This window comes from Macaca nemestrina, chromosome X (assembly GCF_043159975.1).
Source record: "Macaca nemestrina isolate mMacNem1 chromosome X, mMacNem.hap1, whole genome shotgun sequence".
NCBI classification, from domain to species: Eukaryota; Metazoa; Chordata; class Mammalia; order Primates; family Cercopithecidae; genus Macaca; species Macaca nemestrina.
Window position 1 is genome coordinate 91,095,514 of NC_092145.1, and position 15,645 is coordinate 91,111,158.

Here is a 15,645-nt window from a genome sequence, read left to right on the forward strand (position 1 = left end):
GGAAAATTTTCAGTTTTTTCTTCCAATTTTTATTTTAGCTTTAGGGGGTGCATATTCAAATTTGTTACGTGGGTAAATTGCATCTTGCTGGATTTTGGTTCACAAATGATTTCATCATGCAGGTAATGAACATAGTACCGATAGGCGGTTTTTTATTCCCACCCTCCTCCCACCTTCCACCATCAAATAAGCCCCAGTGTCTGTTGTTTCCTTCTTTGTGTCCCTGTGTACTCAATATTTAGCTCCCTCTTGTAAGTGAGAACATGTGGTATTTGGTTTTCTGTTCCTGTGTTAATTTGCTTAGGATAATGGCCTCCAGTTCCATCCATGTTGTTGCAAAAGGCATGATTTCATTTATTTTGATGGCTTTGTGGTATTTCATGGTGTACATGTACCACATTTTCTTTATCCAGTCTATCATTGATCATCATCTAGGCTGACTCCATGTATTTGTTACTGTGAAACGTGCTGCAATGAACATACGCATGCATGTGTCTTTGTGGTAGAATGATTTATATTCCTTTGGGTACATACCCAGTAATGGGATTGCTAGGTCAAAAGGTAGTTCTTTTTTAAGTTATTTGAGAAATATCCAAACTGCTTTCTATCATGGCTGAACTAACGTACATTCCCATCAGCAGTGTATAAGCATTCTATTCCTGAGAAAGCTTTTTAGCTTCTCTATGTCTATAGTTCCTCATCAGATGGGGTTATAACAGTACCTACATTGGAGGATTATTTAAGTTAATAAATGCAGAGCATTTAGGACAGTACCTGGTACATAATATGTGCTATTTAAGGGGTCACTGTTGCTGTTATTGTTGTTGTTATTTTGTTGTAATTAAGCATGCATTCTAGGATGCTGGAATATAGTAGTGAGAGAAATTAATCCAGTCCAAGCCCCATGTACCTTCCCCAGGATCTGGAGAGAAAAGGCTAGAGAAGAGTAACTAGTGTCCCCTCTATAAAGGGGCAGGGAGGACCTTATTTACAAACAAATGAAGCAGGCTACAATCCTGAACAGTTACATTCCCCAGATTGCAGCATCTGTCATTTGTAGATAATATCCTGCAACGTCTTACTAAACTCCAGGCATACCCAGTGAGGCCAAATTGAAATAGCTTCCAGCTGTTCAGTTATGTAGCATCAGGGACAGAGTAGACTTCTTGCTGGAGCCACAGACTAGGACCACAGCCTGAGTGTCTGTCTGCAGATTGCCAGGATCCTCCTGGGGAGGAACTAGCTCCCTTAATGTCTCCCAATTCAGACGAGCACAAGGAAAAAGGAGGAAGGCTGGCATTTTATTGGAAATGATAAACTTCATTAGGCAGGAAAGTTGTGATGATCCAAATAGCATCTGTTTTGAGCACCTGCTCACCATGTCCCTGGGAAGGCACTCAGACTACCATTAACAAGTGGCATGTAGGCAGCCTGGTTCCAATAGGACCACAGGCAACCAGGGTTCAGGAGGACTTTGTCCCCTTGCCATGTGCAGAGGACAACCAGAGGAAACTCCGGGGCTTTGTCAGCTGCTCTTCTCTGGACAAACCCTGAGTGAAGCAAGACCAAAGAAGATAGAGTGCTGGACACAGCCTTAATGGGCAGGCAAACTAAAAGCTGTGAGCAGCATGGTGGCTAAGTGTCAAGTGTGTAGTATGTCAGGGCCTTCATAATTGGTGTTAGAATTTGGAGAAGGGGAGCCACATCAGCTTGAGCAGTCAGGGAGTTTCTTTGAGGAAGAAGAATGTGTAAGTTTGACCTCAAAGGCTAAGATTAGAATAGGAAGCCTGGTTGGGCCAGAGAGCAGATATTAGTGTGACCCCAAATATATATCTGTTGTTTGGTGACAAATACCATTTGGCAAATACCACCCTGTCCTGAAAGGATGTATAGAATTTCCAGGGACAGTGGGGCAGCTATGTAAATTGAAAAAATATTCAGAGTTACCCTTGCTTTGACTTATTTTTACTCACAATATTTAAATTATTTGGAAAGTCTGAATGAGCTAAATGAGGTAGTGAGATGTTTTTTCTTTTAAGTTTATTAAAAGAGGGTTTTAAGGACTATGAAACACTGGCCCAGGAGCAAGAAAGTTCAAGGCTGTATTTGGTGGACAAGTCTGGCCTCATGTCCTGGAAATGACATGTTTATATTAGAGCTTTGTAGCTATTTTACAGAGTAAGGAAAACTGTCTTCATTTCTTAGTTGTGGAAATTGGGGCTCAGAGAGGTTAACTGGCTTGTCTGTAACCATAGAGCTGATAGGTTAAGCAGCAAGGCATCAAACTCAGGGTTTCAGACTCTACATCATGCTCTTTCTTTTGTTCCATGCTGCTTACTGCTTATAGTCTTAGCTACTCTTTATGATTGGAATTCCTGAACTGGTAGGTCATTCTTAATTATTCCTATCACATCTCTACATTTGGCTTATGACTAATCTAGTGCCTGAAAACTCACATTTAACCCTCTAGGGGACCAGGGAGAACAGGCAAAGGAATAATTTTAGTGACACATCTTTCTAGCCATGTTTCCCCACCACAGAAGCAGAAATTCTCTTTAGCTTCTTGTCATCCTTAAATATCTAAAGAAACAATAGGAGGTTCAATTGATGCTTTTAATGTAGTTCCAAGATCATGCATATTCTTTCTATTTTTGGGAAATAGCAAAGGTGTTGAAAGGTCTCAATGACTATGACACACCAACTCGGAATGGGGGCGGAGTGGAAGGAGGCTGCGAACTGAAGTTAGCAACAAGGAAGTTGAGGCTGCCTGTTTTAGGCAGTGTGGTCCAGTGAGAATGTGTGGTTCAGATCTGGCTTTCCAGGTTTGTATGTATTGTATTATGTATGGTAAGGCACAATTCAAACCTTTCTGAGATCAAGATAAATTAAATTCATACATTCTCCCTAGCTTGTCCTGGTTTTGTACTTAGATTAGCCTGATAGGGCCCACTTTTTATACACGTGTCTCAAAAAGTGTTCCTGAGAATTGTGCAAGTCAGTGTATGGGTACCACTCTATCCTTTTGGCCAGGATTGAGCTTGTGCACACTGAACATGGTAAAAGGAACCCAGGTTCTGAAATAGGCTTGGGACAACATTGGCCCTCTCTGTATAGCTGAACTCTTCCTCTCCTGTGAACTTGATCCTGGGGACAACCAATAGATCAGAATCCATCTATATTCTTTTCTTATTTATATGAAGTCATTATGGGAGGAAAAAAAGCAACATGATTGTTATTTTTTCAAAAGCAATTCAATGACATCTGTATTTTCCAGCCTGGGCCTTTGAGGTTGACAGAGCTATGCTGGGAATCCTGCAAGGTAGCCTTTCCCAGCCCAACTGAAAATCTCAGTGTACTGCACAGTGTGAAGAGTTAGGATTGGGAATGTGAGTGGCCAAAAGAAGATCCTTCATAGGGAGCACACAGCTGAGAAGTGAGTCAAGTAAGGCAATTCAGTAGAATGGGAATGGTTTAATTGAACTGTAATATGCTAATAAAAATTAATGAGCATTTCTGACTGTCCAGCTGACTGAAAGAGCAGATAAAGCAGAGAGGAGGGAGAGCTGGCCTGAAGACATCTGTCAGGACAGGGCTTATAGGGGCCTTCCTCAGCCTGACTCAGCCATACCACATCTCCCAGCAGGGGATGTGTTATCAGAGGAGGCTGAGGGCAGCGCCAAGAAGAGGAGGGGCTGAAAGACCACTTCAAGATATTTATAAGATCTGACATTCCATACGTCTATATGTCATTTCATCCGTCCCTCTGTTTTCTTTTTTAACTTATTAAATATTTCACATTCAAAAAGATATAAAAATAATATAATGAGTATCCACATGCTTACTATCCACCTTAAGAAATAATTAATTACAAATAGTTTTCCTTCCTACCCTCTCTTCTGCTTCTTTTTCTTCTCCTTCCTCTCTTGCCCCTCCCCATTTTCTGCTCTGTACTGTCTGGAATTTGGCATATATCATTGTCACATATTTCTTTATAATTTTCTACATACTATGTGTCTTTAAACATTATGTGGCATTGTATTGTATGTTTTTCAAGGGAACAGATATAGATGAGGTAAAACTATATAGAAAGGAAACCATGGAAATGATGAACATAGGATTTAGGATGGAGGATGCCTTGTATTAGTGGCAGATTCACCAGTGCTTTATATTATTAAAATAAGTAAGTAAATGAATAGAGAAATAAAAATGCCATGCATGAACCAATTATGAGTGTTTCATGGACTAGAGTTAGGATTAATACAATTTTGTATAAATGAGAGCAAAACAGCAATAACAAATAGGCAACATACTGTTTGTGTCCATCCACAACTTCTGTTTTTCTCCATAAGATTTGTGACATTCATCTGTGTTGATATGTGAACTTCTTTATTTACTTTTACCTCCATTTCTCTTGTCAGACTGGGTCTTTTCTAAAAATCCGCAGAGTGCTAAGTGTTAGACCCTCCCTAGGTAATCCTTTGCCAACAGTCTGTGGCCTCCTAGCTACTCATACCACTCAGTCCTCCTCTGGTGTTCAGGTCTCACTGGCCTGCACAGATATTTGAACACACTCTAGGCAACCAGCCAGCTCATTTCATACCTCTAGTGGGCTTGCTGATGTTTTAGAAAAGAAGACGCCCTTGCTAGCTGTGTTTGTGTGACTTACTGTTTCCTACTTCCTATCAGCAGACTTGCACACACGTCCAGGGATTGATTCTGGTGTCTGAAATGATCTTTCAAGGTGAGACAGAGGCTTTTTCTTTGGGCATCTAGTTAACCAACCTGTCAATGTCAGACTGCTAATATAACCTGGCCAAATTTAGAACAAACCAACCCCCATTGCTACTTCAAAATGGTGACAGTGTTAGCATTCTGCTGTGCCTATGTGCCAACTCTTCTAGTACTCACCCTGCACATACCTTCAAGAAACCTCTCCTTCCCATCTAGGACCTAATCCGGAGAGACATCCTATACTACAAAGGCCGCATTGACATGGATAAATATGAGGTAGTTGACATTGAGGATGGCAGAGATGATGACTTTAATGTCAGCATGAAGAATGCCTTCAAGCTTCACAACAAGGAGACTGAGGAGATACATCTGTTCTTTGCCAAGAAGCTGGAGGAAAAAATACGCTGGCTCAGGGCTTTCAGAGAAGAGAGGAAAATGGTACAGGAAGATGAAAAAATCGGTAAGTGACCTGAGAGTAGAAAGAAGAATATGGCTATGAAGAACATAGGAGGTTTGAATTGGTTTCCATTTTCCTAGAGTCAGAGGGAAGATTTCTGTTGCAGACTGACTTAAGCTACTTTGGTGGTTCCTTATTATTAGGTTGTTTTTGGTAAGTATCAATAGCTTCCATTAGTCAGTGGTAGGTTGAACTATAGGTTGTCCTCCCCTACTAGCTAAGAATATCACACTGAAAGCTGGCCTCAGGCCTCAGGCTTGATTGTCCCAAACATACATTTATTAGCAAATAAACAAAAATCAGTTACACTACCTGTTCTGTAATCTTCATAAAGCCTCAGCTCTCTGTCATTAGGTGCATAGTTTGTACTCCTGATTAGGATACTTCAGATGTTAACTAAATCCCCCTAGACTATAGATTAAAATAATATGCACATACACATCACACTTTCTGTGTGGAAGTATTTAAAGTAAACTATAGAAAATATAACAGGACCTAAAACCATGACCATTTTCATGATTTCGAATACACTGAAACATACTTTTTTTTGCCTTTTTGTTTCTCTTTTCCAGAGGGGATATAGATAGTAGAGATATTTTTCATGCTGCTTCCCAACTGTGGGATTTAGATGCCATTGGTTATAGCTTTGTGACTTATAAAGTACTGTCTGGTCTCTTGCTCATGGTCCTGCCTTTCTGTCATTAAAAATACCAAGCAACCAGACTTGTTAATTCCCTGAGAAGACATACAGTTTCTGTCTTTGCCCCATTGCTTATGGGAATGAAATTGTACTTTAAAATGCCTGTATGCTCAAGTTTGTGGAAATCGTCTCTAGAAAAATGGGCCTACTCGTTGAATCCTGGTACAAAAGGGTTCTCTTATCCTTCCATGTTGGTGATTGAAATTGTCCAGAGGTAAGAAAGGATGGTCAGAAAGACAAATCTAACTCCAGTCTTCTCCTCAGAACTTGCGTAGAGTGCACATTAATAACTCACTTTGAGTCTCATTGGAATCAGATTGCTTTTAGTATGTGGACACTGCATTGGGACATGATGTGGAGTGGTATATAAATGTTGCTGGCTACTCCTCTCAATGGCAAGCAGCAGCAGCCACTGACCCTGCCTAGGCTGTTAGAGTTATTAAAGGAATGGTCTTAGTATTCAGACCCTGAATCAATTAGAAGGTCCCTGCCATTCCCATTGGCTCTAACACAATGTCTCCCACACAATGCCCTAATAAACCTGTGACTTTAACTATATGCTTCTAATAGAAAAGCTTCCAGAAATTACTTTCTGAACAGGCATATGTTCATCTTTAAAAATATTGAGGGTTTTTTTTTGGTTTGATAATAGTAAATCACTTCCATTGTAGGAAATTTGGAGAAAAAACAACAGAAAAATATAAGAAAAAAGTAAAAATCACACATCAACATACTCAGTAATAACTTTCATAAACATTTTGATATATATTTCCAGCCTTTTTAATGTGTCTAATTAGAAAAACCAAGGTGACTGAATCTTTTTTTCTTTCTCTCCCCATACCTGCCTCTCTATGGTGGATAGATATAATTTTGTATCCTCATTTTCACTCATCATTATTAGCATTTCTATCAAACCATTTCATATTTTTAATCATTATTTTATGAGGGTCATATAGTTTTATCATAGCTTTTTTTAATTTTTACTTTTTAATTATAAAATTAATGCATGACCATTATAACCATTTAAACAAATATGGACATACATAAAGAAAATTTAGCATTCTTTTCCCTTCTGTCACTTCCATACTGAATGAAATAACCAGTGTTAACAGTTCAGTATTCCCCTTTCCATACTTTTCTCATGCCCATATAAACATATACAAATATAATACTTTTATATAAAAATTATATATATTACCTTGTAAGTTGCTTTTTTAGCTTAATTTATCATAGGTAACTCCCCAGATAAATAATATAGAATCTAACTATAACCCCTTGTATCAGTTAGGGTTCAACCAAAGAGGCATAACCCATAGGAGATCTATCATACCACTGCTGAAAATTTTATTACAAGGAATTGACTTATGCGATTGTGAATGTTGGCTAAGTGGCTCAGAATTCCATAGAGCAGGCAGTCAGAAATGGAGGATCACAGGCAGGCTCAAACCCATGGACATAGGCCAAAGCTGTCATCTACAGGCAGTCAGGAAGAGAAGATCATGAGAAGGATGAAATGGCACAGACATGGGCTAAAGCTGTGGTGCACAGGTAGAATTTCTGCCCTTTCTGTGGGAGACCTAAGCTCTACTTTTAAGGTCTTGCAACAGATTCAGTCAGGTCCATCCAGATTATGTAGGATATTCTCCCTTATATAAAGTTAACTGATTAGGGCCTATATTAGTCCCTTTTCACAGTGCTATAAATAACTACCTGAGACTGGGTAATTTATGAAGAAAAGAGGTTTAATTGATTCACAGTTCTGCAGGCTTCACAAGAAGCATCACTGGGAGGCCTCAGGAAGCTTAGAATCATAGCAGAAGGCAAAGGGGAAGCAAGCATCTTCTTCATATAGTGGAAGGAGAGAGAGTGAGAGAGCAAGGGGGAAGTGCCACATAGTTTTAAACCATCAGATCTCGTGAGAACTCACCCACTATAATGAGAACAGCGTGGGAGAAATTGCCCCCATGAGCCAATCACCTCCCACCAGGCCCCTCCCCCAACACATGGGGATTACCATTCCACATGAGATTTGGGTGGGAACACAGAGCCAAACCATATCAGGGGCTTTGATTACATCTGTAAAATACCTTCATAGCAACACCTATATTAGTGAGGACTATAGTGAAATGGTCATATCAATAAATTCATCACACTTTTCTTATAAACAGCTGTATAACATTCCATAATATTATGTAGTAACCACAGTCATCTCTTGCTATGCACGGGATATTGGTTCCAGGGCTCCCGTGGATATCAAAATCCATGGATGCTCAAATCCCTTATATAAAATTATATAATATTTACATATAACCTATGTACATCCTCCATATACTTTCAATCATTTCTAGATTATTTATAATACCTAACACAATGTTAGGTATTATGTATGTAATGCTATGTAAATAATTGTTATACTGTATTGTTTAGGGAATAAAGACAAGGCAAAAATCCATATGTGTTTAGTACAGAAGCAACCAGCCGCTTTTTTCTGATTATTTTTGATCCATAGTTGATTGAATCCAGATGTGGAACCCATGGTTACAGAGGGCTGATTGTTCTTTTTTTTGCTAGACATTCATTTTATATTTAGCTTTATTTCCCACTACAGATATTGCTGTAATATATATCCGTGTACATATCTCATTGTTACTTATTGGTGCTTTTATTCCTGTAGGATAGATACCCTAAAGTGGAATGATTGAATGTTAGAATGTGAACGGTTTTAATACATACTTACATATTAAATTCTGAAAGATTTGTAGAATCTATACTCCTAGCATAATTTTATGAGTACCTACTTCCCCATACCCTCACCAGCACTGGATAGCATCTGTTTGTTTCAGTTTGCCATTTTTCAACTAGTAAATTGAAAAAAAGTGTTGGAACCTTTTTTTTTTTTCCATATGCTTAATGGCTATTTTCATTTCTTTTGTGAATTGTCTCATACCCTTTATTCATTTGTAGTTTTTGTCATTCTTTTAAAATAAATTTGGAAGGACTCTATATTTGGGATGTGACACTTTGTTGGTCATGAATTTCACGTTTTCACCAGTCTGTTTTTTGTCCTTTGAGTTTGTTTATATTGCCTACTTCTATAAATATTTAACTTTTTACTTTGAAAAAATGTATCTATTATTCCTTTTTTGGCCCCTAGTTTCATCTTGCTTAAGATCTCTTGCCATCAAAACTATAAAATTTCCTAATTAAAAATATACTTTTGGTTTATTTTTAGAACTGTAATCCACTGGAATTTACATTTTTATATGGCATGAGGAAGGGGTCTCATTTTTTTCTTCCAGGTGGATATCCAGTTGCATCTGCATCATTTATTAAATAAATCATTTATTTTCCACACAACTTAAATGCCATTTTTGATATATAGTAACTCTGCATATATACTTAGATGTGTCTTTAAACTTTCTATTCTGTTCCACTCTTCTGTTTGTCACTTCTTGTATCGAGACTATACTGTTTTAATTGCAGTATATTGAGAAAGTTTTAATGCCTGGTACAATCAATTCTTATTCACTCTTCTTTTATCATTGTTTCTTAGCAGTTCTTAGATGTTTATTCATTGATATGAATATCAAATTTATTTATTCTAGGTTTAAAAATGCTGCCATAAAAACTGGCATAAAAAGCCCATTTGGATTCTGATTGGCATTATATTAAATTTGTTAATATGTAAAGGCTTGGCATTGTTATTAAGTTTTCACATTTAAGAACAAGGCTCTGCTCTTCTTTCATCAAAGTCTTGTTCTGTATGCTTCAGGAAAATTAAGGTAGAGTTTTCTTTAGACTCTGTACATTTCTGCCTCTTTGTATGTTACTTTTGATAATTTCTATCTTTCTGGGAAATTGTTCATTTCCTCTGGATTTTTAATTTAATGCTATATATCTACACATAATATTTTCTAATTATTATATCTTCCATAATTGTGGTTATCTCTCTTCTTTCTCATTCATAATATTTCATATATTTTTATTTTCTCACTTTAATCTTTTTAATCAGGCTTATCAGGGAGAATTGATCTTTTTATGTATTTATGATCATTATACATATTTTTAAGGTACATGTGATATTTTGATACCTGTATATGATGTGTAATGATCAAATCAGGGTAATTGCGATATCCATCACCTCAAATGCTCATCTTTTCTTTGTGTTGGGAACATTCCAAAATTTTTTTAGCTGTTTCGAGATATACAATAAATTATTGTTAACTCTAATTTCCCTACTGTCCTATCAAAAACTAAATCTTATTTCTTCTAACTGTGTTTTTGTATCTATTAACCAGCCCCTCTCCATTGACCTGAGCCTTTCCTTCTTATCCACTGATAATCACCATTCCACTCTCTATCTTTATGAAATCTATTAGGGGAAATTCAGCCCCTGATGTTTCAACATGGGTCCTTTTCTATTTTTCCTAAGTGTCGGCTGGTCTGAGAAATAAAGGGAAAGAGCACAAAAGAGAGAAATTTTAAAGCTGGGTGTCCGGGGGAGATATCACATGTCAGCAGGTTCTGTGATGCCCCCTGAGCCATAAAACAAGCAATTTTTTATTAGCAATTTTCAAAGGGGAGGGAGTGTACAAATAGGGTGTGGGTCACAGAGATCACATGCTTTAAGGGCAACAAAAGATCACAAGGCAGAATGTTAGGGCGAGATCACAAGGTCAGGGCAAAACTAGAATCACTAATGAACTTCCGTGTCCCACTGTGCATGCACTGTCATTGATAAACATCTTAACAGGGTTCAAGACCAGAGAACTGGTCTGACTAGAATTCACCAGGCTGGAATTTCCTAATCCTAGCAAGCCTGGGGGCGCTGCAGGAGACTAGGGCATGTTTCATTCCTATCTACACCTGCATAAAGCAGACACTCCCAGGGCGGCCATTTTAGAGGCCATGACCTGGGAATGCATTCTTTTCCCAGGGCTGTTAATTATTAATATTCCTTACTGGGGAAATAATTCAGTGATATTTCTCTTGTCTGTTTTCAGTAATAAGAGAAATATGACTCTGTCCTGCCCGGCCCACAGGCAGCCAGACTTTAAGGTTATCTCCCTTGTTCCCTGAAAATTGCTGTTATCCTGTTCTTAAGGTTCTTAGATTTCATATTGTTCAAACACACATGCCCTACAAACAATTTGGGCAGTTAACGCAATCATTACAGGGTCCTGAGGCGACATACATCCTCAGCTTGCAAAGATGACAGGATTGAGAGATTAAAGACAGGCATAGGAAATCACAAGAGTATTGATTAGGGAAGTGATAAATGTCCATGAAATCTTCACAATTTATGTTCAGAGATTGCAGTAAAGACAGGTGTAAGAAATTATAAAAGTATTAATTTGGGGCACTAATAAATGTCCATGAAATCTTCACAATTTATGTTCTTCTGCCATGGCTTCAGCCAGTTCCTCCATTCAGGGTCCCTGACTTCCTGCAACATCTCTCCATTTCTTTTTATATAAATGTGCCATGGTGATGAAGGCTTGTTCGTTCTCTTGATTTTGACGCAGGATTCTTTGACTGGTCTGTGACTGGTCTGGCACACTAAAGATGAGCCGATTAAACAGAGAAACATAATTCCAAAATTTACTACAGTGGAGCCCCCAGTAGACTTAATCCAAGTGGTGGGGTTTAGTCCAGAAAGGTTTTCTGCCACCTGATCTAACGCCTCAACTCCAGGCACAATGGATAAATGATCTTGGGAGGCTTCAAAAATTTGTTTGTTTTTTTTTTTTAAGTTAGTTCTGTCCAATGATAAATTATCTTCCCTACCCAGAAGGTGTCCTTTGACCATTTCCTATGAATGATCAGTCTCGTTGTAGGAATACAGGATGATACGGAAATCTGAAGTATTCCAAGCACACTGCATTCGCATGCAATATTGGAGACTCCCTACTTGATCTCCAAGCCAAATAACAGACTGTCTTAAATCATTAATTTGATTAGCCAATTTTTGATCAATGCTTTGTTGAGAATTCCACCTTTGGGTGGAATTGGCTTGCCAATCATTAACAAAATGAGCTGTTTGAATAGATTGATGTAACGCCATTTCAGTAGTGGTGGCCATTGCAGTGCCTATAATTAGGCCATGATCACAGCAATTAAAGTGAAAACAAATCTCTTAGATCTTTTTAGAATTCGCTGTAACACTTCATTAATTAAATGTATTGAGGGGGAGGATTCCCAAGGTCTGGGCAAGGTTACCAGAATCCAGATTCCTTCTCAAGCTCGAACCAACATTACACTTTTCCTGGAGTCAAAATGGGAGTTAATACAAGTGTATAAATGACAATTAATACATTGGACAGTTTGATTATTTGTCCAAATTTTGATACTTCCCACTAACAGCATGTAAGGAGGCTTAACACAACTCTGTATGGGAACAGTCAGTTTAGAGGTAAGTGAAACAGAATGTCTGGATCTACGTTGATACTGAGAGAGGGGGATGGTAGCGGGGACACAGACAGAATAGTTTCCCCTTCCCGTACTCGCAGCCCAGACATAGCAATAGCCAATTTCCAAAGTTCTGGGTGTTTTGGGCTCAGAATGGGGAGTGTCATATGAGGCCTCGAGGTGGGAGGGGGTAAATGCCTTTATCTTCCCATTTTAAGGGAAAGAATGAGCTGAACCTCCTGTGCAAAGTAGAATGATGATTCTCTTTCTCCCAATAAGAAATAAAATAAGTAGCCTCCAGGCGTTTCCTTCCTCCAGAGGAGCAATTGTTTTTTAAATAGCCCTTTGGTGCCCTGTCTATTACTAAACCATATGAGTCATTTTTCAATATTACCGCATGTGAGTTAGCACAGTCTTCCCAAATTAAGGTTTTAGATGGGCCCTCAAAATTTTTAGGGCATGGTTTTCCTGCAGGTTTATATTGAAAGTATGGGGTATCTCCCATTACTCCCCCTTTCATTTGTTTTAAAGGAGAAAGGGAGAGGCTATGGACCAAATGGCCCAGTTCCTCTGTAGCTGATCTTTCCGGAAGATAAGCAGCCCAGACTTGAATTTCTAGGTGGTACAACCAGGTGCATGTCTGAGGCACAGAGTGGGGTATTTATAACCCATGGTAATATTAAATGCAGTGCCTTCTTCTCCTGGTTGAGCAGAGCAACAGTCACCTGTAGCTCCAGGCATCCACACACTATTGTTAGTGTAGATTTCTACAGGAGCATCTCTCCAGGTGAGAGGTCGAATAAGTGGAGGAAAAGGCACTTAAGCCAAATAAGAATAATTTTGTGTAGCAGGTAAATCAGTGTGAGAGGAAACTGGTGAGACAGAAATTATAAGGAGGATAATCATTAAATAAAACCTGTTGTAAGTGAGATTCAGTGCTGAAGGAGGAAGAGAAAACAGAGAGATGTTATTTTTAGGCTAATAGAAATGTTGAGATTTTTAGGTTTGTAAGGAGAAAAAGAAAGGTAATCAGGAGAAGTGGAATTAGTTAGATGGGTCTCCATTGCCATCAGGGAGGATTGAATCAGACCTATTGTGATTTGGTGTGCCAGCTTTTAAGGAGTTAGCACAGATCTCACCACGTCTGAGGGCAGTCTCTGACACAGACCTCTTTTCCATGTGGTTTTCGTCGTCAGTATTCACACGAAGCTTGAGTCTCCTAGTGGGTATCCAGACAGGGGATTAATGATCTCCTGGTGAAACACAAGCATATCCTCTCCCACACGTTATAATTGTGCCAGGTTCCCAGGTATTGGTTTGGGAGTTTTTCCATAACACTAGCTTGCCTTTGTTTAGGGAGAATTTTTTGCCTGTATAATGGCATTCAGCTACAGTTAGATTATTATCTTTAGGAACATTTTAAAAATTTAAAGTAAACAATGTTAAATGTAATTGGGAGTGGTGGGTAGTTAAATTATGTTTTTGTTGTTCTGACTGTTTGGACAATCGGATTTTAAAAGTGCAGTTGGCCCGATCCACCACAGCCTGTCCCTGAGGATTGTAAGGGATTCCAGTAATATGGGAAATTCCTCATTGTTTCATAAATAAATCAAAAGCCTTACTAATATATCCAGGGGTGTTGTCTGACTTTATTTGATATGGAAGCCTCATAACTGCAAAGCAAGAATACAGATGTTTTTTAACATGGGCCGTGCCTTCCCCTGTTTGGCAAGTAGCCCAGATAAAACCTGGGAAGGTATCTACAGAGACATGCACGTATGACAGTCTGCCAAAGGAGCTAACATGAGTCACATCCATTTGCCATAAAGCCTTAGGAGTTAGGCCTCTGGGATTAATGCCAGGTTCCTGATTTGGAAGTACAAAAACCTGGCACTGAGGACAGCTGTGAACAATAAGCCTAGCCTGTTTCCAGGTAAGGGCAAATTTATCTTTTAATCCAGCAGCATTGACGTGAGTGAGATTATGGAACTCCTGAGCTTCTTGGGTTGCAAAAGAGACCAAACAGTTGACTTTATGATTACTGGCAGACACAGGTCCTGGTAAAGTGGTATGAGATCTAATATACATAATATAGAAAGGGTGTCTACATTGGCGAACCGCCTGTTGTAACCTTGAAAATAAAGAAGCCAATTCAGAATTATCAATATGTTTGACAGTAGTGGTTTCTATGTTTTTAGTGGCATGTACAACATAGGCAGAATCAGAGACAATATTTAAAGGTTTGGGGAACTCCTGTAAGGCAGTAATGACAGCTATTAACTCTGTCTTTTGAGCAGAGGTATAAGGGGTAGAAATAAGCTTGTCTGTAGGACCTACATAACCAGCATTGCCATTACTGGAGCCATCAGTGAATACTGTAACGGCCTCAGGAATGGGCTGATCTTTGGTTAATCGAGGGACCACCCAAGACGTCATTTTTATAAAATCAAACAATTTGTTCTTTGGATAATGATTCTCAATAACGCCAATAAATTAGCCAAGTGAATTTGCCACAGTACAGAACGTTGAAAGGCGGCTTGAACTTCCAGCCTATTTAAAGGAACTGCAATTAAATTCAGATCAAATCTGGAAATTTTAAGTATTCTACACCATGCCTGTCTAATTAGAGTGGCCATTTGATCTAGATAAATACACAGTTTTTGACACAGAATGAGGAAGAAAACACCACTCCACTAAATCATTATGTTGAACTATTAGTCCAATAGGAGAGTGTAATGAAGCAAAAACCAGAAGCTGAAAAGGCTGAAATGGCTGTACTCTAGGTAAATAGGCGGTCTGGATTCTTTCCTCTACGAATTCCAGTTCTAGTGAAGCCTCGGGGGTCAAAGTCCTGGGACTTCGGAGATTGGAATCTCCCCACAGCATAGAAAATAAGTTAGACGGTACATAGGTTAGAATACCTAAAGTAGGTCTTAAATAATGTTACCGAAAAGTTTTTGGAAGTCATTTGAAGTTTTCAAAGAATCTCTCCTAATTTGAACTTTTTGAGGTTGAATACGTTGTTTATTGACCACCATTCCTAAATATTGAACAGGAGTGGTCTCTTGAATTTTATCCTGAGCGACGTGTAATCCAGCCTCTGTAACACGGCGGCGCAAACTTTGATAATGGTCAATTAATTCTTTATAAGTGGGGGCAGCAATTAAAATATCATCAATATAATGAAGAATATAGGCCTGAGGAAATTGGGCTCGAACTGGTGAAAGCACTTGCCTAAGCTGGCAGATTGTAGGACTATTTAGCATTCCCAGAGGAAGTACTTTCCATTGATAACGAGCTGCAGGCTCTTGATTATGGATAGATGGTACAGTAAAAGTAATTTTTTCAC

General features: G+C 38.6%; 1 protein-coding gene across 16 annotated transcripts in view; it reads left to right on the forward strand.

Annotated features, from left to right (window-relative positions):
• LOC105476714 (Cdc42 guanine nucleotide exchange factor 9) overlaps nucleotides 1-15,645 on the forward strand; it is a 179,866-nt gene that overhangs the window by 150,035 nt on the left and 14,186 nt on the right. For all 16 annotated transcript variants that reach the window (XM_071088441.1, XM_071088444.1, XM_011732900.2 and 13 more), the window contains one exon: nucleotides 4,948-5,191. In XM_071088441.1, the coding sequence (XP_070944542.1) occupies nucleotides 4,948-5,191 (244 nt within the window). The remainder of the gene's footprint in view (nucleotides 1-4,947; nucleotides 5,192-15,645) is intronic.